At 40.8% G+C, this 25,141-nt stretch overlaps 1 protein-coding gene across 6 annotated transcripts in view; it reads right to left on the reverse strand.

Annotated features, from left to right (window-relative positions):
- The window catches only part of LOC147431866 (uncharacterized), a 427,705-nt gene that overhangs the window by 114,817 nt on the left and 287,747 nt on the right, over positions 1-25,141 (reverse strand). Inside the window, exons 6-7 of one of the 6 annotated variants that reach the window (XM_086494336.1) lie at positions 20,211-20,416; positions 4,900-5,152 (exon numbers count right to left, since the gene is read on the reverse strand). In XM_086494336.1, coding sequence (XP_086350462.1) covers positions 4,900-5,152; positions 20,211-20,416 — 459 coding nt within the window. Of the gene's footprint in view, positions 1-4,888; positions 5,859-20,210; positions 20,417-25,141 lie in introns of those variants that run through there. The other 5 variants (XM_086494333.1, XM_086494334.1, XM_086494331.1 and 2 more) reach the window with 5 other exon arrangements.

Genomic DNA, 25,141 nt, shown 5'->3' on the forward strand with positions numbered 1-25,141 from the left:
GCATAGTTAGCCGCGCACCTAGAGGAAGCCGACGAATTCACGCCCCTTTCCTTCAATTGGGCTGATTTCCAAAACAAGCTCAAGGCGCGGTTTATGCCACCTCAGTACCTCGCACGATTAAAGGACGATTGGCGCACTCTCAAGCAAAATGGTATGCCGGTTATGTCTTTTTCTAATCGTGTTTTGCAGCTAGGCACTCAATTACGAAAATCAGATGATGAGCGCAAAGAGGCTTTTCTCTTTGGATTGGACGAGTATATCAAGTACGATGTCGAGGTGCTCGATCCAATCAATCTCAACAAGGCAGTAGCGATTGCTCTCGCACAGGAGATGAAGCACAACAAGGGAAAGCCTAAGGAGAACAAGACTTCCACAAGTACCTCGCAAACTTCTCAGAACCCTCAGAACGGTAAGAACGGTCAGAATGGTAACTCTTCTAACCAATCTTCCAACAATCTCTCAGAAAAGAATTCTTCCAATGAATCTAAGGGTAAGGCTAACACAATTGCTAAACCTAAGCTTACTCCAGATGAAAAGGTAGCACAAGGAATTGTAGGAGGATACATCACGTCGGAAGAGTAAAGCACTTATTCTAAGGAAGGTCGTTGTTTTCATTGTCACATTAAGGGTCACATAAAAGGAACATGTCCTAAGCTTGAATCGAATGAATCTAAAGAATCCACACAACCCACTTCCTCTGTCAATGCAATGAATGATAACACGAGTGTGCCCCACGTTTCTCCTGACCCTCCCATTGATGATTCTCTCATTAAATGTTATGGTCGTACATCAGGGCAACGTTTTGTCATATTGTTTGACCCAGGTAGTATGCATGATGTGATAAGTCCCTCTCTTGTTGAGAGAGCCCGCCTTGAAGTTAGTCAGAGATCTCCTATCAAGGTCTCTGGCTTTGTTCCCGGTATCGACGCTCTCCTCACGGAGGAGTGCCTTGATGTGTTGTTTGGAATTCAACAAGCTGCCTTCATTAGACGATTTGTTGTTTCTCCTCTCTCACGATGTGATATGATTTTGGGCATTCGATGATTTCGTGATAATAACGCTCTCATTGATTTTAAGGCTAACACTTTAACTCTCAATGCCAAAAGTGATTCTCCTATTGTCATTCATGGAGAGGACATTGTTCATTCTCCCTCTCTCATTGCTAATATGCAGGACAAGATTGAAAGGATTCAGAAGAAGGAGACTCTCTCAGTCTTTTTTTCTCCACAGCATGACACACAAAATTTGCATGATTGTGAGAAGCATGATGATTTGAATGACAAAGATAAGCATGATGCATTGCATAATCAAGATGTGATTTCTCACGAGCATGATGAGTTGCATGAAGATGATGTGATTGTTCACAAGGATGATGTGTTAGTGGATGCTTTTTCTAGCGAAGCTAACCTCGTTGCAGATTCGATCAATCACGAAGAAGAATCGATCTTGGCTCTCGAGCCTAGGTCCAAAGAACCCTTACAGGAAAAAGGGATCACATAACGATGCTGACTAAAATACAGGAAACGATCACGAATAAAACATTCGAACAATGCATGCGAATCAATCATACGAACACATATTGTATGTTGAGCACGTTTCTCTCATGGATGAGCACGAATGTATGCGGAGGATTCATAAAAGGATGAAATGGTTGCATTCAAGGAAGTCACATTCCATGTCTCTTCCTTGGCATGACACAGTTTCCGAAAGAGCACATGAAAGTATGAGCACCAAAGCATGGGCATTTCCATTGTGAATTGCCACAGTTGATTGCTCTAGATCATAAGAGAAAGATTCGATCTCATTGTTTGCATGTGTTTGATGAACGGGTTGTCACTCCGTCTATATGTTCATCTACATTGCATACACAGTCTTTAGCGAAGACAAGATTTTTTCCATTCACTTTACATGGAATCGGTATGTTCATGGTTTTGTGTTGGAAATGGTTTCAAGAATTTTCAGCCATGGAGATTCTTGAAGAAGAAAGAAGCATGACACTCGACGAAGTTGAAGCATTGAAGGAGCCACAGAAGACTTTGTGTCGCTTTCAGTGCGGCCCAAAGAAGCAAGCGTTGCAGACCTTTATGAAGTTCAAGTACCGCACAACCCACACATCAGAGTGGGCTGGCGAAGAGTCCCTTCCAAGATTCCGGATGCTATTGGCGATCTCCCTCGACACCATACAGTTCGGTACCAGTACCTCACTTTGAAAAGGAGAGGATGTCACGTGACACATCCAACCCTATGTGTCCATGGACAAGCTACAGCACGACAAGGGTTCAGTCAGTCCAGTCAGTCTAGATTACAATTGATCTGGCACTTTTGTGAGTCTATTCGTAAACCGTGCATGCCCAGTCACTTAGTGTAGTTGCATATCCTCTGGTTGCACACAGCATGATCATCAGAATTCCCATCAGAATCAGTTAGGGGAATTTTCCAGTGCATTTAGCCTATTTTCCCTATTTTTTGTATTTTTCACTTATTATTTTTAAGTGACTTTCCAACAAAAGTAGGTAGGACAATTTGGCTAAGTTAATATATAAGCAAACCCAAGTTAGCACTTTCTGGCAGAAGAAGTAGCAAGAGCTTCCCGCGCAATAGGCATTCTTCTCAGCAAGAACCTCCAAGCACCAACAACCCTAGCGTTTTTGGACATCTTCAACACCTTCCCTCACTTGGCGTTTCCAGCCTGGCTTGATCGCCACAGACAATCAGCCCTAGCGTTTTGGTCTTCACCAACACCACCCCTTGCTTGACGTTTCCAGTTTCCCATGATCGCCAACAGTTCTCCAGAACTTCCCAGCTACCTAGTGTTTTCAGATCTGCCAGCGTTTCCTATTTTCAGCCAATCTGCAGCAGAAGAGGCAGCGTTTTCAACAGTTAAGGACAGCAGCAGATTCAGCCCTAGTTGGTTGCAGAAGATAGCCATTTTCAACCCTCGCAAACGCAGCCAAAACAGTCATTTTCAGCCACCCGAAACAGCCCAAAGATTAGCAGATTTTCAACAGTTAGAAGACCACAGATTTCAGCCCTAAAGTCGTCGTCGTCGTCATCGGCATAGTCTCAAGTTGCATCAGTCCATTGCATCCGCATTGTACCACTTTGTGCAATCAATAAGTACACCACTCTCGCCGACGAGAGTGGGGCCTTCCGAGGAGGGTTTTACGTCTTTGGTGTCGTATCTCTCTCTCTCTCTCTCTCTCTCTCTCTCTCTCTCTCTCTCTCTCTCTCTCTCTCTCTCTCTCTCTCTCTCTCATACACTTGCACGCGCAGTGTCCATTCACTTTGTTTGTGATCATAGCATTCTCTCACTAAGAACGGACGGCTCTACCTTCCATAAGAACAAAAGGAACCTTGAGCACAGTTCGGAGCACTCATCTTGAGCAAAGCGCTGACATTCATTCCGCTGCACCTAACATCAGAGGTTGATTCAGATTTGGTTCCATTAAAAAAGATCGTTCCTTGTGTGAGAACAAGAAGAAGGCTGAGCTCTAATACCACTATAATCAGAATCTGACCCAATAACCTAGAAACAAGGGTCCTGCCTATGGGAAGCCTACTGGGTGGGTACATACATGGCTCGGCAGGCGAGTACAAGAACGTCTACCTTAGCCCCAAAACAACTCTCCCCCTAAACTGCTCCTAGCAAATACCAGAGTCATCACCAGGCAGGAGAGCAACTCTAAAAGCTCAGTTTTGGTAGCTCTCTAGACCATGTCCCTAGAATAAATCTACTCTCCTATGACATGGACATAACAAAGGAGTAAGTTGAGGAACTACTCGAGGCCTTTGACACGAAGGATTGTAAGTCTATCTGTACTCTAATGAAACCAAATATCAAGCGTTGAAGCTTTATTCATACAATTCCAAAGCTTGTGGGTTTGCTGAACACAAATATAATTCCAACACGTCTTCTGACGAGGTTTATCACTCAAGCCCAAAAGAAGATAAAGAAAAACCCAGATATCTATGGAATACTTTAGATTGTTTGTTGTTTCATAAAACTTGAGGGAACCACAAGGACTGCATTACGTTGAGGAGATTAAAATTTTTTGACTCAATAACAAACTACATACAGAAAGGTCCACTCCTTGCTAGAGATTCACCCTAATCAAGAGCTAGATTGTAGAGTACCAAAAGGCAACCTATTGCATTCTTGAAGTAAAAGAGGTATATCTAAATGTACAAAAGTTTACCTTTGTCAATTTCTTAGCATGTTCTTAGAGATAAATCTATACTCTTCGCTCTCATAACCAAGGTTGTATTGCTATCACTTAAAACATGTTTCATACCTAAACACCATGGCGCGATCTAGTAATACGCCAAAGAAAATCTTGGAAGTTATCATCTGATGTAAGATCATCTTTATGGTGCCATCTCATTGACCTATTGCGAGACAAATCATAGGCATGGTTTCAACACAATTCACACCTGTGCCTTAAGCACACCAAAAGGGGTTTGAGAGATTGTATTGTAGAATGCCTCGAGTTACGTTTAAGGTGTATATTCTTTGGTACCCATGACTCTGGTGCCCTCCTGGAGGGCCCCTCTTAGAGGGGGAATTTGTTATATTGTATTACAGACCCAAACACTTTTTTGTGGGTGCCTTCAAATTTGTCGTGGGTGCCCTAACTATGTTAGGGCGACTATTGAAGAGCAACCCCCCTCCCCCACCCCGGGTGAAAAGGGGGAAAAGAGCTAACTTTTTAGACCATTAGCAAGATACACCAAATACATGAAAAAGTAAAACCACCAGGTTGAATCGAAGAGGCACCGAATCCAATACGGTAGCATTCAACTTTCTTTTGAGCCCTTTTCTTTCAACAAATGACAAGTAGATTGAGGTATATTGAAGATCATGATGTAAGGAACTCAGCTTGCAACTTACAATATGGATACCTGGATGAAACGGGCAGATAAGGGCTGCAAAATCAAAAGCTCTTCATACTCCTGTTTAGCCATGAGTAGTTCCCCAAGAAGCTCATGTGTTCGAGCTTTCAGAAACTTCCATTCCAAATTATTAGGCTGAACCTCCAGGAGAGTTTCAACTACTGTCAATGCACGCAACATGTCTCGTTGTTCCAAAACTGCTTTAAGTAGAGCTTGAAGAGCCCTCATGTCGCGTGGATTCTCGTTGAGTTGATGCTTCAATCTGTGCATAAAGGATCCCTCAGGAGTGGGGATTCCCCTCCAGAAAGCTTCACTAAAACGTAGTCTGTCCTCAATTGTTTCTGCAGTATCTGCCTCGCGTGTCATTGAACACTGTGTAGGTTCATAGCTCTCATCAGGAGCATCTTCCTGTGAGTACATAGCATCGACATCTTCATTTCTCTCCCTTGTGACCTCACCTATTTGGATTGTGTTCTTTTGAAAACCACCTGCAGAGACTTCTCCAACCTGAGGAGCTACCGTCCGAGCACAGGCTGGCTGACTTAGACTTAATCCTAAACCTAGGATAAAAAGGGTCCTCCCAAAAGCTTGAAGAATGCCTTTGGTCACATCCGAGCACGCAATCACCTCCCCAGATGCCAATGTCGATTTCCTATTGAGCTGCAATGCCAGTGATCTAACGGGCTGCTGAAAGTGCCTAAATTGCACGGAAGCAGCCAATAATATCCATGTTTTCCGACTCCCATCCAAGTTCGTGCAAGTACGATTGTTAGGCCCACCAAGCTCAGAAGTGAAGCTTTCTCGTCGCAGAACGCCCAACTCTTTGCAAGACCCGAAGTAGCCTACAGACAAACTCATTGCCTGACCGCGAGTGACAGAAGTCAATTTCCCTGGTTTTGTGCATTTGACCTTTGGAGCAAAAGGGCAGTGCATTACTTTGGGAGACCAGGAAAAATAGTTGGAAGTTGCAAGGTGGAGTTTTGAATTCGTGCTGAAGATTTTTGCAGTGAAGGATCAGCATATGCTAATTTCAAGAACCAAATGTTGAACCGCACAGTATTGTGCGTGTGAAGCCTCTCAACAACTCGCACGTTCTAGAGGGGGAGGAAGATCACGATGTGGCCATCTCTCTCTCTCTCTCTCTCTCTCTCTCTCTCTCTCTCTAAAATGGAGTTATATAGTGTGTACCAGAGACCCCTATGGATGCTCAATGGGCCTTTCTACCAGAGGAAGTACAAAACAGAGGAGTGCAGTATAAGTGTTAGTTATACATCATGGTGGCATATAGGAAGTCTGCAATATGAACTATGAACGAGGAGGTGCACAATGCCACGTGATGTGTCCATAATCCAAGCTGAAAATACATATGATTACACTCATAGACAAAGAAAGGAGTATCTACGTTGTTTGACTACCTTAGAGGAGCTTGCTTATTCATCCTACTGGCTATGAAGAGTATTCAATAAATATGCCCTCTCCCCCTTCTCTCTCTATCTTTCTCTACGGGATGTGCCCAATAGGGGCAGTGCCAGGAAGTTGAGGGCTATTTTCAGAGGATGCAAAGAGACGCCATCTCTTGAGATGCAATTACCTACGCTTGCATTTTGAAGGCATGTGGCACTACACAATGATATTGTTAGTCAGGGTTGTTGAGAGAAACCATCATGCTTGGCAAGGCCTTGGTCGATATGTATGCCAAATGTGGTGTACTTGAGAAAGCACAGACAGCTCTTGAGGAGCTACCTTTCTGGGATGTTGTCTCTTAGAGTTCATTGATTGCAGGATATGTTGAATAGGGGAAAGGCTAGGAAGCTTGGGGTTGTTTTAAACGGATTCAAAGCAAGGGCATCTCTCCAAATACAATTACCTAGGCTTGGATTTTGAATCCATGTGACACTACGCAAGACACTAATATGAGCAAAGCAATTCACCATGCTATTGCTAGTCAAGGGCTTTTGAAAGAAAACCCCGTGCTTTGTTATGCCTTAATCCACATGTATGTCAAATGTGGTATACTTTGGAAATTGCTCTCGTTGTGCCATATGTGTATGCTATTGTTGGAGCATTCAGCTCTGCTAGATACACTAGCTCTACCACCTGGGGCTTCAGATATGACGTTGTGCCTTCTACTCCCATCATGCAGTGTCTACACTTGTTCTTGCAAATTTTCTCCGACTGTTGACTATAGCAGGTGTAACATTTAATGGCCTAAAAACTTATGTGTAGCGAAAATTAGCATGAACATAGTGGGCATTTCATTAGAATAGATTCCTAATGAGAATTACAAGAGTGCTTGGGTGGAGAGAGCAACAAAAAGCATAACACCTAGTTAGATAGCATCAATAATACTTTCAAAAGAGAGAGAAATTAAGCTATTGACAACAGTTGAGGACCGGATTTGCATGGAGCCGGTCCCCCCTCCAAAAGGCTTTGTATTATGGTTTCTCCCATCAAGAGAGACATTGTACAATACAATTCTTTGTGTTCCTTCAAGACTAGCTAGTGCAATGAAGATGAAAGCTTCATGCACTAAGCAAAACACTTAGTAAACACAACTTTAATTATCCCCATTCACAGACCCAAGACCTCACACACCTTTGAAGATGGTGAGAGCTAGCAGGGTATGAGAGTAGATTGAGAGGAAGAAGGAGTATCTTACGAGAAAGATGTACATCTCCTCACATAATCACTCATATTAGCATAGCTTAGCTTAGTAATTAGCTTGGTAGAGGAGATGAGCATGCATTGAAGCTTGGCTCTTGGTTGGATTTGCATCCACATGACAAGAGTGTGTTGATGTAGGCTTCTATCTCACAAGCTTGGAGTAGGTGATGAGCTCTCCATTAAAGCTTGGGAAGAGATAGTCTTCTCTTTCTTCACACATGAGATTGTGTGAGTGTGTGTGTGATAATGCCTTGCAAAAATCAGCCCCCTCTCTCTCTTGGGCGAGCCCTCTTGCTATTTTCTCTTGCAGGCTCCCCATTGGACCTCCCCAAGTCAAGCCAATGGCTATTAAGCAGCATAAGTGATAGCCTTTTGACATGTGTCCCCCTTTCCCCTTTTGTGAGAGCTTTAGGTTAATTAATAATTCAATTAAACTCTCATTAGACCCCTTTGCCTCCTGGCCAATAGGAATCAGGCAAGCCATGTGCTGTTGAATGCTCATTGGACCCCTTGGGAGACTGTCCAATAGTCTTCTAGGAGACTTAATTCTCATTGGTTCTTTTATTAAGTTTTTTTAAATTAATTAAACTAGATTTACTCTAGTCTAATTCTCATTGGTCCACCTCTAAGGCCATCCAATAGGAATTGGGTACACTTTGTGGGCATCTGGCCTAGGGAGCTGACATGTGTCCCTCATTCCTTTTGTGTAAAGGGAGCTTGTGGGTGTGTGTGTGTGTGTGTGTGTGTGTGTGTGTGTGTGTGTGTGTGTGACTTTCTCTCTCATCCCCTAGAAGAAAGGCTCGCCCCCTCCCATGTAGGGATATGCAAAGACTTTTTTTACACACACAAAGCATCCAATTTCCCTAGGGTTGACCTTTGGACATAACCTTTGAATTTTGGAACCTTAGCATTTTGGAAGTCTTAATGGGCTGAACCTTAGGGTCTTTTTAGCCCATTGTTGCACATGGCTCTTTTGCAGATGGCCCCCCCCTTTGGATCCCTATTTTCCCTCCTTTGGATCCCTACCGTGGTCGGTCTGCTAGCTTAACCAATATTCTAGCTTTTTCTCCCCTGGCACTTCCCCATATCAAATGATCAGTTTAACATGAGAAAATCATTTAGGAGAATTAGATATTGATTATTATGATAGCAGGTTTGCCTCATCACCAACATCCGCATGGGTCCTCGAAAGAAAAGTAGATAAGCCTTTTAGGAGAGGGAACATTGGCATGCCTTTTTTTGAGAGGTAGTTTCATACATGCATTCCTTTATTTCTAGTCTTCATTGCATTAAAAAAAAATACCATTTTGTACGTATTTTTTGAGATTATTAAGTGCAAAGGATAAGAATGAGCTTGATGTCTAAAAGAAGGCCCACCAATGTGCCCTCTTTTAGGTAGTAGATGGGGGTCTTTAGAAATCTACTTTACAATTCAAGAACTTAGTAATTAATGATGGATGCTACATTTGAGTGCAAGAGGACGTGGATTTTTTGTTGCATCTCTTGTGAGAACAACCTCTTCCACTTAAAAATGTGATGTATCAAGAACCTCCTACGATCCATGTGTGAATCATAGCCAATTGTGTGGTGCATAAGCAACCACATATATGCCTTAATTGAAGTGATTTAGGTAGGGTAAATAGAAATTACCTATCACGTGTAGAGCTTGCTCAAGGTCAATTAAGTAGATTTAAGAGATTGCTTGCCATGTGTAGAGTTTACTCACACTTGAAGGCTATATATATAAAAATTCCATGATTCCTTGTAATGTGTAGAGTGAAAGCTCACACTGAAGATGATTTTTTAAGATTTAAATAACAATATATTACAAAATTTTAATGCCTATGTTTGTGGACATTGTAAATGGTTGTTGTTTTCTAAATAAGTTGTAATGGTCATAATTTGATTTTAAAATAGAGTAGCAATTATTTGTATAGATTGAAACTACTTTGAACTATCATGTTGATAGATACTTTTGTTGATGTTCAGGGACCCCTTTTCAATATGGTGAAAGGATATGATTGGAGTCACATAGATGAATTGATACCAGGAAAGACCTCATTGAGGTTGAGGTGTAAATCTTGTCGCCATAAATTCAGGAATGCACACAAGATAAAAGAACATGTGTTCAAAATACTTGAAAATGTGCTAGCTTGCAAAAACCCTCCCAAAGGTATTCAAGATTTTTTTTTGAAATGGACACTCAAGGCAAAGAGATTACTTGCTGAAAGGAAAAAAGAAGGTTGGTCCAATAGTGATTAGTTCATTGATTGAGAAAGATATGGAGATGACTTTTGAAGATGAAGTAAGCGAGCTCATGTGTGCACAAGGGGGTGAACAAGGCTCCCCCGCTACTACTGCATACAATCAAGCCTCTAGTGGCTCAAAACCCACACCTATTACTTCTCATTTAAAGGATGTGGTGTAGCATTGGTTGGCGGTCAACATGTGCATAGTGGTTCTACTTTGCATCAAGCATTTGACAAGCAATGGTTGCTTGAGCTACTTCTCAAGTGGACCCAAGATTTTGTCACTTGTGGAATCCCTTTTAATATAATCCGTAATCCTATCTTCAAGGATGCTTTGATGAGCACAATGAAGAAATGATTTGTGGTGGCACTTGAATACAAGAAGATGGATAAAAAACATCGAGATAAATTGAAATCTTCATCAGAGAACATTTTGAAGTGCATAGTTCTTGAGTACGTGCAACATTATGGATGCACAATTTCTCTTGATGGATGGAAAAATTGTGAAAAAAAAATCTTGATAAATGCGATGTTGATTTGTCCAAGGGGATCCATTTTCATTGAAGCAATTGATACATCCTTGAAAGAAAAAACAAGCAATTTTCTAGTAGGCATCTGTTAGCGGCTGGACACACCCAACGGAGGATGATTGCCCGGCAGGATATTAATTTTTGTAATTATTCTTTAATTGAGAAAAACCGTCATTTCACCTTTGTAAATAGTGGGGCTTGTAGAAGCTTCCAGATTGTATCCCATTTTTGACATTTAGACTGAGTGAATGGTTAAATTGGAACATTAGGGTTTGAGATTGTAAGGTATTTATACCACTTTTGACCTTAATGAAAGAAAACTTTGTCATTTTTAAGGTTTGTCTGTGTGAGTGAGCGTACTCTGTGTACGAGAGAGAGTGAGAGTTTTATCTTGACGCTACGCGTGCACCGGTGGTTGGAATCGAGTGCGGAGAAGTGCAGCGTGTTGCCCCCGAAGAGAGCTACGCGCCAATACCTACATTGCGTGTGTACGCTCTGGATTTGCGAGCTGGATCCACGAGCTATATCTGGTGATTTGGTGAGCATACGTTGTCTGTTTTCGCATTTCAGCATATCCACGCGTTCGCATTGAGTAGAGCTACACATTAGGCACTTTAGTTTTTGGAAACGACGATCTGCAAATTTCGACCAAACATCCTACGTGATTTTGCACCGGGTGTTTAGGGTTGGGGTTTTAGTTTTTGGACCTTAGGGAGAGCAACCTATTGGTGTTAATAGGGTTTCCTTCAAGTTCCGTAGCGTTTTGAGAACCTTTGATAGGTATTTGGCTCTTGAAAGCGTTGTAGGAAATCTCCTCTTATGTACTCCCTGAAGGCTGTAGCTTAGACATTGGGTAGAGACCTCTGTAGGAAGTAGTTGAGAGTCGGTCGAGTGTAGGTTGACACCCTATGCTTACTTCCACGCGCTTGCGGGTCGAGCTTCGTCCTTAGCTGACAAATCTTGCTAGGTGAGTTCTCGTTGTGCTGACGTCCGTCGCAGTGTATCCGCCAACATTGGCGCTGCTGCAGGGGACGAAAACCGTAGGTAGGTGATCGAAACTAGTCCTTGAGGATAGGGATTCTCTGGCTTGCCAGAGTCTTGTTTTACATTTAGATAGGATCAGAGGGTGGAGGACTCTCTAGTCCTTGAGGATAGGGATTCTCTGGCTTGCCAGAGTCTTGTTTTACATTTAGATAGGATCAGAGGGTGGAGGACTCTCTAGGTCTTAGGAGGAGTCTAGGGAGCGAGTGTCGGGCCTAGATCTTTCGACTTAGGTAGACTCAGATAGACTTAGATAGTTTTAGGTATTAGTTAAGTTGTGGTGTAGAGAGTAGGAGTTAGAGTGGTAGAGGCGGTGAAAGGATAGCTTGAGAGTCCGGAGAGGCCAGGAAGCAACCGAGACACCAATATCACCATCTCACATGATGAGTAGGAGTAGGGTAAGTAGGACATCATGATTTATGATCTGGAGCACTTCATGCATGTTATAGTTGCTGTTAGACTCATCAAAGGGTTGTAAAAGACGGAAAAGAGTGTTTAGAAGCTAAACTGAAGTTCAAAAGTTTTTGTGAGTATTTCTGAGAGAGCTGCAGAGCATAGGGAGTACTTCTGTCAGAAAAAAAATTAATTTTTAAGCCAGTAGACATGCTACGCGTAGGATGTCTATAGGGTGTTCTGGTGTGAATTTTGAAAATATGAGTTGACCAGTGTGTTTAGAAGGTAGGTTTTACCCTATTTTCACCTAGAAAGTGGAAGTTTGACCATATCTTGACAGGATAAGGCCAAAGAGAAAGAAAATTACCAAACATCCTACCCAAATTGTGCCAAGGCACTATTTTAAGACCAAAACCATAGGATGGCTGCATGAGCATGATCTACATGATTTATTGAGTTCATGAGAAAGGTTTCATCCCAATTGGGTGAGAAAATTGGGTTTGAAGCAAACTTTAGCATTTTTTGACTGAAAAGGAGTAGGATAGCTAAAATTGGGGTCTTTTGAAATCCAAACTAAAATCTAAGCATAGCACTTGGTTGCTGACATCAAGGGGAAGCTGTGGCTCAATTTTGGGGTCAAACAGATCAGGTAGACATCCTACGTGTAAGATGTGTTCTGTGTGATTTAGCACTCCAAATCCAACTTTGAGCATACCAAAGTGATCAACACCTTAAGAGGAGTGTGTGGTTTGCTTTTGAGGCCATTTTGAGCAGTTAGACATCATATGCGTAGGATGTCTACTGCATGATATTGAAGTCAAAAACTGACTGTAGGCATAGCAGGGTGTTGTATAGCATGAGGCAAGCCTCCTAGTCAATTTTGGTCCAAATTGGAGTTGATCTGATTGGTCAGACCAACATCAGGCTGTTGACTGAGATTGAAATTGGAATCTCAAAACAAATGAAGTTCATATCAAAGCTGAAGTGGGCTCACTGCAAAAACAAGGCCAAGAGAACATAGAGAAAAAAACCAAGCTGCAAGCCGATCTGGACTCGGCACTACAAAGATGCCAAGAGATGGAAAGACAGAGTCAGGCAGCGGAACAAAAGTTTCAAAGAGCAGAGGAGGAGTACAAAAAAATCAGCAAATCACTGACAGATGCGGAGAAAGAGAGAGACAACTTGACACTACAGCTTGTTGATGAGTCCAAAGAGGTTGAAACCTTGAGGAATGCTAAGGAAAAGGCTAAGATAGAACATGAGGCAAGCCAAGATGAAGTGATAGAGCTAAAATATCAGATGAGCGTGAAAGATCGGACCATCCAAAGGCTAAGGGCATCCTCGGCCAGAGTCAGAGCTGCTACCTTGACTGGCACTGCTTCAGAGAATGACCTATATGAAGAACAAATGAAGGAACTCCAAAAGGAGTTGACACTAGAGAAGAGACAAAGACTGATGCTGGCTGAGGGATCTCTAGTAATGCAAAACCGTCTGGAAGATGAGAACAAGGCCATGAAAGAGGAGCTAGAAGCCTTGAAAAAGAAGATGGATGAGGAACTAAAGAGATTGCAAATAGAAAATGAAGACACCAAGAGGAAGCTAGAAGAGGCTGAAAAAACCAATGCAGATTTGAATGACCTCTTAGTAAACATGGGAGATCAAGCGGAACAGGAAAAGAAGGTATATCAGAAGCAGATAGATCAACTGAAAGGCCAACAACAGACTGAAGAGCAACACTTGAGCACAGGGCCAGCAGCAATGGAAGGCATTGACATAGAAAATGTGTCAGATCCAGTGGACACCACTATGCAAGAGGACATCCTTTTGAGACCATCACAAGAACCCCAGGATCTGACACAACAAGAAGAAGAAAATCTAAAGAAGGCAATAGAAGCGGCAATAAATGACACGGCCAAAGAAGCAATGGAGTGGGAGCAGAGAGTATTTAAATCTATGACCATTCAGAAGTTAGATGCCAATATCATTCGGCATGAATGGCTACAACCTTCTCTCCCATATTCTCTTCTAAAGTATGAAGGAAATGAAGGGGGTATGGTATCCCACCCTCTGCACACCGATTGTGTGTTTTGTGCCAGGTGGTATGATACTGCAATTTTTTAACGAACCTTCATTTTTGGAAAAATGCTTTAATCTACCCACCACTGATAATTGATAGTCCCTTTAAAGGGCTTGATGCTATGGGCTACTGCTGGCAGCGTTTGTTTGCTGAACTTTTTAGGGGCTTATTGAGCAGCAAATAAACCTTGTGGCTTACTTGATACTGTCGATTTTTGCATAGATGTTTTTAGCACTATCATAGGAAGCTATTTACTGGCCCTGTATATTGGTTGGCTAGTGGAAGTGCTTTCTGTCTGAATGCGCAATGACATAGAGGGTTTTTTTAGGGGTATTGGGCCCTATTGCGCACCGTTGCAGTACTTGGTCTTTACCTTATTCGGTTAGGATGTAAACTACATTCACTTGGGCGGATGTTGATCCTTTTTTAATCCTTGAGTGTGGAGGTGGAACTAGCACGTTCATGGTATATATTTTTATGGTTCGGCTCATGCCCTGGCTTTTATCAGGACTCCTTGTTACTTGGTTTGCTAAAGCGAGATATATGGTTAGTGATAGTGGGATGATTCAGAGTCCACTTTCACCATAATGGCGTCTGACCTGAAACAATCTTAAACAAAGCTTGATACTGTATAAGAACTTTGAAATGGATATAAATAAATAAAATTCTTGTATAAACTTCATTTGGTAGAGCTTTTCATGAACTGATAAAACTTAAAATAAAGTGAGTGGATTCAGACACTTGGATTAGAAGGGGTGATGGCCTTCTAATCAAAATAATATTCTTTTACTATAATCTTTGTGTTTTCTCAACAAAAAAGTGATAACATCTTTACATAAATACTCTTGACTAAGCTTGTAAAGTCTAATTTTTTTTGAGATGGACATGGATAACAACTGGTATAGTCCATTGATACCTGTAAAACACATCCAAGGCTAACTCAATTATTGTCTTGTTTGGATGGATGCAGGTAAGGACTCTATCTTATCTTGGAGGTTTTTTTGACTTTGGCAAGCTGACCTACACAGGATTGCACACTCACTTATGATTTGGGAAGTTTTTCTACTATCTGTATACTGGAAGGGGACCTCATTCCTACAAACATTGTACTTAAATGATTCTAATACTGAGTTGTTTCTGTACTTATATGTTCTTTGCTCCATTGCCAGCTTTCTTTTGAATGTAAAAGTTCAATTATGTCTTATTATCTAAGATTAAACAATTACACACACATCCTATAAATAAGGTTTTTCTTTCTAGAGAAATCGGGATGCTGGCTTTGGAAATTATCTTCGAAATTGAGCTCTAGGTTGGACCCATGTTCTGTAATCCCTTGACTGGTTGAATGGTGTTAGGTGGTCCTTCATAGACTCTATTTCTGGTCCTCTGCTCACGACTACTATAGTCTTTGACTTTGCCGGTTTAAGGTTTGTAGGCCCAAAACTACACATACAGCTTTTACTTTTATTTATGTTTATACTATTTCTTTTTCAGGATTGCATACCCTATAGAAAGACAGCCTGCATGAGTACTAAACACAACCCTAATAATCATGCAAAGATTCTCAAACAGATTAAGCTATACCTTAAGGACCATAAACCAAAGAATGCTTTGGCAGTTAGAACTAGACCCTTCCTTTTTAGGAAAGCCAAAGATTGTATTACTTACTACGGTAAGAAAAAGTAAACCTCACCACACTTTTTTGAAATATTGCAGACTCTTGCTCTCTCACAAGGATTGGAATTGACCTCGGTGCCCCTCTCAGTGGCCACATCTCTTGTACTCAGATGTATTAGCAGCTTGGATGCTTCTCAACTAATATATGACTTGGCTCTTACCTCTGACAAGAAATTGTCTGTCTTACATATGCTGTCTTTTAATGATTGGGTCAAAATTTTGGCTACTCTTGATAAAGACTCCATGGAAGGGGTGAATTTAATTACCCAATACATAGCCCAGCTTCCCTGACTGTCTTCACAATACCAACATGAGCTTGCCCTATTCTCTTCCTGAGGTGCTGATCTGTCTAACTTTCTAAGGAAGCTGTGCGGTCTCAATCCCTCTTTTATCTGTACACAGGCTACTTCAACTATCCCACAAACTAGTGGTATTTTTTGTCGGGATAGTGCAGCCCTTGAAGCAGTTAAGGAATTTCAGAGTAATCTTTGTTCCCTCAATGACTCTAACCTCTTGGAGATGGTGCCTAAGATATCTAAAGTTTTTCCTGTCTTACCTGTTAGACAAATTGAAATTGAATCTCTTGGGGTTAACCATCAGCTTTGGGTCCTGCCCAACAAAGTGTTCTTAGCACCATTTTGAGTGAAACCTTGCCAACCTCCATGCCTCTACTGTGGAGGACTGCAGACTCAAGATACTAAAAGGAGGACAATTTCTGGACAAAGGGGAGCTTATCAAAGCACCCTTCAACCTCAATCTCGTTGACCACTCCAAATGACCCTCCAATACCGGCCTCTACATCCGTACTAAAGGAAACATGGAATTTGCTAAGAGTAACCCGGATTTCTACACTGAATCCATCTGGAGTGTCTTTCGACCTTCTGTAAAATGTGCCTACAGATTTGTTGACCCTAAAGTCTCTTATGAATCCAGCATCATGTGGTTCAATCATACCATTTGGTTTCTTCTCAACCGTCTAGACCTACTCTTTCCAGAAAAACCTGTGGATTTTCATCACTCTCTCATTTTCTCTTGGTTAGGTGGCCAAGCTAAGCAAATTGTAATTGCACAGATTGCCTTTAACATCTTCCGTGGATTAATGTTGGATATCTTGAAGGAGTTAAAATATGATGAACCTAGGATTTACTTAACTACTTATGCAAATTATAAATGTGTTAAGATCATTACTAGTTTACTTAAACCATGTATTGATGAGGATGACTCCCATGCTCTTAAAAGACCCAACTCCTTCACTTCCTTTTTAACACCTAGCTCATCCTCTAACTGGGGAAAAGCTCGTAGCTACACTAGGGGAAGAGGCAAAATTCCCATCATCAGGAATTTCCTTGAAATTTAATCCTTGGTGATATTGCAGATTGCTACAAGCCCTTGTGGAAGAAGAACTCCCGACAAAGTGGATCCAAACAAAGGATATATCTACATACATTGTCTCTTTCACAATGTACTTCTCGATTGGATTCAACCAAAAAACCTTTTTTGTGAGTGCTTTGACCTATTTTTTTGGCAATCACAAATTACTTGATAATATACTCATAGGATGGAAGTATCAACATCCCGTGAAAAATTTGGTCTACAGTAATGACTTTCTTCGGCGTGATTTTATTCCCAATTGTATATGCTATCATTTTGCCACCTTTTGCACGAACTTTGAGGCATATGGAAAACATGATTGTACCTGTGATCTTAGCATTATTGAATATATTAAAGTACACAGAATCTTGGCCAAGGGGCTCAATGATATACCTAACTTTCCCAAAAACCCCTACCTTGCTCTATTAGCTATACTAAGCTGTCTCACTGACCTTGTCAGTACTCTCCAACTAGAGATGACAGTCCTACTGGACTTAAAGAAAGTTGTGAAGGCATGCTTCCTTCAAAAAATATCACAAATACCTAGAAAATGGTTATCCTCGAATGAATCTTGGCTTACATCACATCTAACTTTTGATTTTCAAAATATTTTTGATACATGGTTTGTTGCCGGGCTTGACAAAAACTCTAACTGCTCCACTCATATTTGTAAATACCTTGCTTGGAAGGTTGCCCACGATCGAGTATCTAGAAAGGAATTCTCTAGTATTAACTCTTCATTACAAACAGTGACCAATAACATCTCAAAATGCCTAGGGAATCTAGGCTATGTTGTTCAAAACACCAAGCTACCAGTATTATTTCCCACCTATACATTGAAGCATGGAGCTCACTTCGTTTAACACTCACGTCTACTTCCTTGGCCATATGTTTTATGATTGCAGGTCTTTTGAAAAAATTACTGTTGAGGACGGTTTTTTATGATTACTCTTGCTCTGTTAATTTGATTATGATACTCTTTGATTAGAAGCACAGATGGCTTATCATAACATGACATAATGAATTTGATAATGTCGCAGATACTGGTATCGTTTAAAAAGATTTATGGTTGCCTATTACATAAGGAGTTTACTGTGCTGCATTTTTTTTGTTAATGATAACATATCAGTGGCTAGACCACTTGTTGGCTATGGCCTTATACCCTACTAATTGACTGTCCGGCTAATAGGCACCTTGTTTACATGGGTTGTTGCCTTTTAACTGGGCTTAAATGGTGAAATAGGAAATGAAGGGGGTATGGTATCCCACCCTCTGCACATCGACTGTGTGTTTTGTGCCAGGCGGTACAATATGACAGTTTTTAAATGAACCTTCATTTTTGAAAAAATGCTTTAATCTGCCCACTGTTAATTGATATTCCCTTTAAAGGGCTTGATGCTATGGGCTACTGATGGCTGCATTTGTTTACAGATTTTTTTAGGGGCTTACTGAGCAGCAAATAAACCTTGTGGCTTACTTGATAATGTCGATTTTTGCATAGATGTTTTTAGCACTATCATAGGAAGCCGTTTACTGGCCCTGTATATTGGTTGGCTGGTGGAAGTGCTTTCTGTCCGAATGTGCAATGACATAGAGGGTTTTTTTAGGGGTATTGGGCCCTATTGCGCACTGTTGCAGTACTTGGTTTTACCTTATTCGGTTAGGATGTAAACTACATTCACTTGGGTGGATGTTGATCCTTTTTTAAGCCTTGAGTGTGGAGGTGGAACTAGCACGTTCATGGTATATATTTTTATGGTTCGGCTCATGGTCTGGCTTTTATCACGGCTCCTTGTTACTTTGGTTTTCTAAAGCGAGATATGTGATTAGTGATAGTGGGATGATTGAGAGTCCACTTTTACCATAATGGGCGTCTGACCTGAAAACAATCTTAAACAAAGCTTGATACTGTATGAGAACTTTAAAATGGAAAATTTTTAAAACAATCTCGTATAAACTTCATTTGGTAGAGCTTTTCATGAACTAATAAAACTGGTGATTTTTTTAAATAAAGGGAGTGGATTCAGACACTTGGATTAGAAGGGGTGATGGCCTTCTAATCAAAATAATATTCTTTTACTATAATCTTTGGGTTTTCTTAAAAGAAAAGTGATAACATCTTTACATAAATACTCTTGACTAAGCTTGTAAAGTCTAATTTTTTTTTGAGATGGACATGGATAACAACTGGTATAGTCCATTGATACCTATAAAACATATCCAAGGCTAACTGAATTGTTGTTTTGTTTGGATGGATGCAGGTAAGGACTCTATCTTATCTTGGAGGTTTTTTTGACTTTGGCAAGCTGACCTACACAGGATTGCACACTCACTTATGGTTTGGGAAGTTTTTCTACTATTTGTATACTGGAAGGGGACCTCATTCCTACAAACATTGTACTTAAATGGTTCTAATACTGAGTTGTTTCTGTACTTATCTGTTCTTTGTTCCATTGCCAGCTGTCTTTTAAATGTAAAAGTTCAATTATGTCTTATTATCTAAGATTAAACAGCCACACACACACATGCACACGCACACGCACACGCACGCACGCACGCGCACACACACACACACACACACACACCAAGTAATTTCATTAATTTGGTTATTACAAAATTGTGAGAATCCACAAAAAGATTAGTTACAAAAAGATGGGCTTTGCATGAAGAAGATCTAGCTTAGATCTTGGGTGTAATCTCCCATGATCTCTTATAGGTGAAACTCATATGTTCCCATGGACCCGTTTGTTCCTGCTTCCAATATATCATCTTCCAAGGGACCAAAATTTGCCTCAAATCTTGCTAGTTTCTTCTTCAATCTAGAATTCTCTACTTCTAGTGCCTTGCAATGAGTGCACGATGATTGTGCAGTCTCTTGTTGGCTTGCAAGTTCTATGCCTTGATTAGCCAATTGCTCAAGATTGTTGTCTCCTCAAGGAGAAAGGTGAAGCCCTTGTTGCTTGGAGGTTCTCCTTCACTTGCCTCTTGAGTGTGAATTTGTTATGATACCCATCCCTTGCCAACTCCTCCCATGCTAGGTCAATCACTCGAATCTACTTTGTGTCCTAAAAGGTAATAGCGATAGCATTGCTGCACAAGTAAACGGCTCTTTGATTGTTGTTTGGGTTTTGCATGTGCACTTATAAGAATCTATCATGCATATGCTGCACCAATATCGTATTTTGTAGGTCAAATATCTTTAGAGGAGGGAATCCCTTTGTATTGCCAGTGGCTCTGAAAAGTTTGTGCTACAGAAAATGGTTTAGACACAAGTTTTTGCATTTTTTGTAGCCTAACAACTCTTCATCCTGGTCTCACTTGTCCTGTTGGGACCTTGCCAAAACACTTAGATCGCCTTTGGCAACATGAATCTCCTTCTCTTTGTAGATCTTTTGCGCTAGTTCATGGTTAAGATAGGGATCTTCATTTGCATTTTGATCATGCTGCGGTGGTATGCAATCATGCTCAGGTGGCATTTCATCATCATGAGGTGGTATATCATTGTACTGAGATACGTTTTCCATCTGTACATAGCAAGGAGCACATGTTAGCATTAGAAACATTTTTAAAACTAAAGGTGAGATAGTTTAAAGCTAGTGCTTGAATTTTTTTAAAGATCCAACTTGAAAAAGCATTACTCAGTTCAAACAATGGCACAAACATAAACATAAAAAGACCTAAAGTGATGCAAGTAATTCAAAACGAAAAACTTAAAGACAAGACAAACCTTTCTACAGTGCAACGTGGAGGTTTTCACAGTCAAGGACAAGGTGTATCTTCAAACTAGAGTCCTCCCTGCAATGCGACATAGTGTTTGCATAGCCAAAGATAGAGCATTTGTTTATATTTAATCCCTTTGCACAATGCAACACGGTGGACTGCACAATCAAAGACAAGGTGTTTTCTTATCAGAACTCTTCTCCAAAGTCTCAGGTGTGAAGGAACAATTATGAATTTAATGAGAAATAAAAATGTGGAATGATTGGCACATTTTTCATATTTGAAAAAGCACACCTTAAAGGGTTGCACAACTTGTTACACAACCATTTAAGAAAATGTGAGTACGTAATATGGTAGATGTGACGATAACGTATCTCTCCTATTTCTTATTGAGTTTGTAATGCGTTGTATTGAACAAGTGATCAATTAATTCACTATAGATAAGTGTATCATTCTTTAAACCCTCTCTACAATGCCACACAATGGTTTCCACAGCTAGAGATAGGGCAATTATTCAATTCTAAACCCTGATGCAGTGTGACACGATGGTATGCACAGCTAGAGATGAGGACTTTATCACTCCCTATACTCTCTTTGCAGTGCGACACAATGGTCTACGCAACAGGGATAGTGTGTAGTTTTCTAACCCCCCTGTAGTCTGATGTGAAGGTCTACACAACCAAGGAAAGGTACCTAAGCTAAACCCTCCCTACAATGTGACACTTTGGTCTACACAGTGAGAGATATGGTACTAACTTGCAAACTAATCTTGAAGTGTGAGAATATGCTCTACAACAATAGTTTCATGAGAAAAAAAATGTTAATTATAGATAATAAAGAATTAGAACAAGTTCAATGATCACCTCAAGTAGAAGAAGAGGGCTCTAACAAACTGGCAAATGCTCCACAAGGGATATGCAAGTACTCTGACCAATCAGAAAATGAGGGAATTTGATAGTTCATTTGAGCTATCATCGCCCTTTTCTATATAAAGTATATTTTGATTGAAGTAGATTTTGATCAAAATATCAAAATATACTTTATATGGGTACACGCATAAAAATAGACTATTCAACATCTACTTGCCTTTTATACATATAAAAATGATTATACAGATGTATAAATGCAACTTAGCTTCTCTCCCTTCTATTGCTACTCCTTTGTCACCACAACAAGCAAATGTTGCTAGTAAATTCAAAGAAATTTTAACTGAATACAAAAATGTTTCTCCAAAAGATTTACTATCTAGGTTACCACCAACACGTTCTGTGAAACACACCATAGATGTGGTTGTAGGTACTAAGCCTGTTAGTAAATCACCTTTAAAAAGGAGTCATTTTGAGGTTATACAAGTGAACATTAGCTTTTTGACTACCTTAGTAGAGGGTTAATTCAACCTAGTTCTTCACCATAGACATCTCTTATTCCGTTGGTGAAGAAAAAGGATGGTAGTATACACATGTGCATAGATTCCCATGGTTTGAACAATGTAACTTTTAAGAATATGTATCCATTGTGATGGGTGGATGAGTCTTTTGTTGAACTCACCCATGTCCATATTTTTATAAAAATAAATATGTGCTCAAGTTATCATCAAGTGAGAATGAGGCTTGATGATGGGCATGTAATTTTTGATGCAAGCCTACATATGGATGAATCCAAAGTGGATACCATCCATAATTGGCCTTCCTCAAAAAAATTGAAAGAGCTCCACATTTTTTTTGGGATTTGTAGGTTTTTATTGTAGGTTCATTCAAAACTATGCTAAAATTGATGTTCTTATGTAGACCAATTGAAATCCAAGGGCAAAGCGTTTCATTGGGGAGATTATCAACAACAAAGCTTTGATGTACTTAAGGTCGCTTTAGCTAGTGCCCTCCAGGAGTATGCTGCAAAGCTTGGTTATCATAAAGGATGATACAATGTGGTAGTTGATGCTCTTGTTACCATATACATGTGGTAGTGATGTGTGTGAACACACTAGGATCGCCGGGGCATTTTTTCCCTCTTTAGGAGGTTTTTCCCCCGTGCATTGTATATACACCCATCACTCTAGGGCTATCTATCTTTCCATTGCACACTAAGTAATACACTCTCCATTGTGTGCCTTGAGCTTCCTTCGTCTTCTCCAAGCTGTGTGCGTTTCTCTACAACCCCAATTCCAACAATTGGTATCAGAGCAGGTTGCGTCCTCCCGAGCTTAGTAGCCAGCTGCTCCAGCACACGCCTGCTCACTTTCTCCGATTACAGTGAGGTTTGGCAAGCGTTCGCAGGTCGACAAATATTTTGGGCAGATTCATAGAGCTCAGTCTGCTCAGATTTTTGATTCGGGCTCATTTCGGCCTCCGTTTCCACTACAGGCAATACTGCACAGGCTATTTCGTCATTTTGTGCAGAATTTTTGTCACTGCCGTTTTCTGTGTCACAGGTGCCTCATAGTCTCCTACGGTTTGTGCTATATAGCACGTGTTGTTCCTGCTCCGTTTCTCCTATTTTCGAGTAGTTCTCACATCAGGTGCAGCATTTACCATGGCTGACAACAACACAGATGTGTTCAAGATGTTTGCTGCTGAAGACAGGTTGGATGGGGATAACAACAACACAGATGTGTTCAAGATGTTTGCTGCTGAGGACAGGTTGGATGGGGATAACTACCCTATGTGGGCTAATATGATGCAACATGTTCTTGTGTCAAAGGGCGTCTGGAACATTGTGCAGGGCATTGATGTACGTCCTGCTTCTGAGGATGTAGGCGATGTTGAGGATGTTGTAGGTCTTGCTGCAAGGATTGGTGCTGTTAGAGTTGTTTTGCCTACGGCGGAACAAGCTCGTTGGGATGTTAAGGATGTGTAGGCTCATGCATTGATTGTGTTGTCTATGAAGCGCACCATTGTTCCTCACATCCGTTCAACAAAATCTACAAAACAGGCTTGGGATATATTGGCTGGTCTTTATGCAAATTGCAATGAGGCTAAAATTGCTTTGCTGCGTAAAGAGCTGGAGTCAAAGATTATGCATGAGGAAGATGATATGGACACTTTCCTTGCTAGTGTCAAGGATATCAATGAGCAGCTTATTTCTACAGGTGAAGTCATTTCAGACAGTTCCCTTGTGCAGAATGTTCTTGATGCCTTACCAGATTCTTACTAGACTTTTGCTAGTACTTGGAGACTTATGACCCAAGGAAATCCAGAAGTTGTCAAGTTTGATGCAATGTACATTACTACTATAAGACTCACATCCGTTCAACAAAATCTACAAAACAGGCCTAGGATATATTGGCTGGTCTTTATGCAAGTCACAATGAGGCTAAAATTGCTTTGCTGCGTAAAGAGTTGGAGTCAAAGATTATGCATGAGGAAGATGATATAGACACTTTCCTTGCTAGTGTCAAGGATATCAATGAGCAGCTTATTTCTACAGGTGAAGTCATTTCAGATAGTTCCCTTGTGAAGACTGTTCTTCATGCCTTACCAGATTCTTACCAGACTTTTGCTAGTACTTGGAGACTTATGACCCAAGGAAATCCAGAAGTTTTCAAGTTTGATGCATTATGCACATTACTATTACAAGAGTCACTTTCCAGAAAAAACAAGACTAGACAATGTGCAGTTGAACATGCTTATATTGCTTCTCAAAGAAAGGGTGGTAACAACAATGCAGCCACTTCTTATGGTTCTGCTGCAAGTGGCAAAACTTCTGTTCCTAATGCTTCTGCTGGTAGCACTTCATCTGGCAATTCTAATGATAAGGGCAAAAAGAAGATGCGTTGCCATTATTGTAAAGCTAATGATCACTTGATCAAGTCATGTCCTAAGTTGAAGGCCAAAGAGGCTACGAAGAAAGAGGGTGGTTCCACTACAAATGTTGGTTCCACTACAAATGCAGCCATTGTTGAGTCTTCTGTGAAAGGAGACTGTGTTGCTGATGTTGATGCAGAATGGGCTTTTAGCGCAGAGTGCACTTACAATCCTGCTGTCCATGATGCATGCTTGTCAGTTTTGCTACAGATTCACATGTGTGGTATTTCGACAGTGGTGCTACAAAGCACATTACCTCACATCATGAAATGTTCACCTCTCTCGAGTCTGTCCCTCATTGGAATTCTGTCACTTGTGCCAACAATGCCTCTTATCCGGTTCAGGGAGTTGGAAAGATTGTGCTTACTGCTGCAAATGGCAGTTCCTTCACACTTGTTGATGCACTTTATGTACCTGGGATCAAGAAGAATCTCTTGTCTGTATCCGCACTTGCTAGACTTGGACTTGTAGTCAAATTTGTGGATGACAGATGTACAATTCATGATCTCAGTTTTGGTGATGAAATTGTTGCATCTGGCCACTTGTGCCATGGGCTGTATAAGCTCACTTTGTATGACAAGTGTGGACAAAATTTTGCAAATGCTATTGCAGATTCAAGGGCTATTTCAGATGCAAAACTTTGGCATGCATGTTTTGGTCATCCGAATTTTGCCAGTTTGCTGCGTTTACAGAAATCTGATATGGTTGCTTCTTTACGACCTCTTGAAG

The sequence above is a fragment of the Adiantum capillus-veneris genome, chromosome 21 (genome assembly GCF_014529385.1).
Source record: "Adiantum capillus-veneris isolate H3 chromosome 21, ASM1452938v2, whole genome shotgun sequence".
In the NCBI taxonomy this organism is placed as follows: domain Eukaryota; kingdom Viridiplantae; phylum Streptophyta; class Polypodiopsida; order Polypodiales; family Pteridaceae; genus Adiantum; species Adiantum capillus-veneris.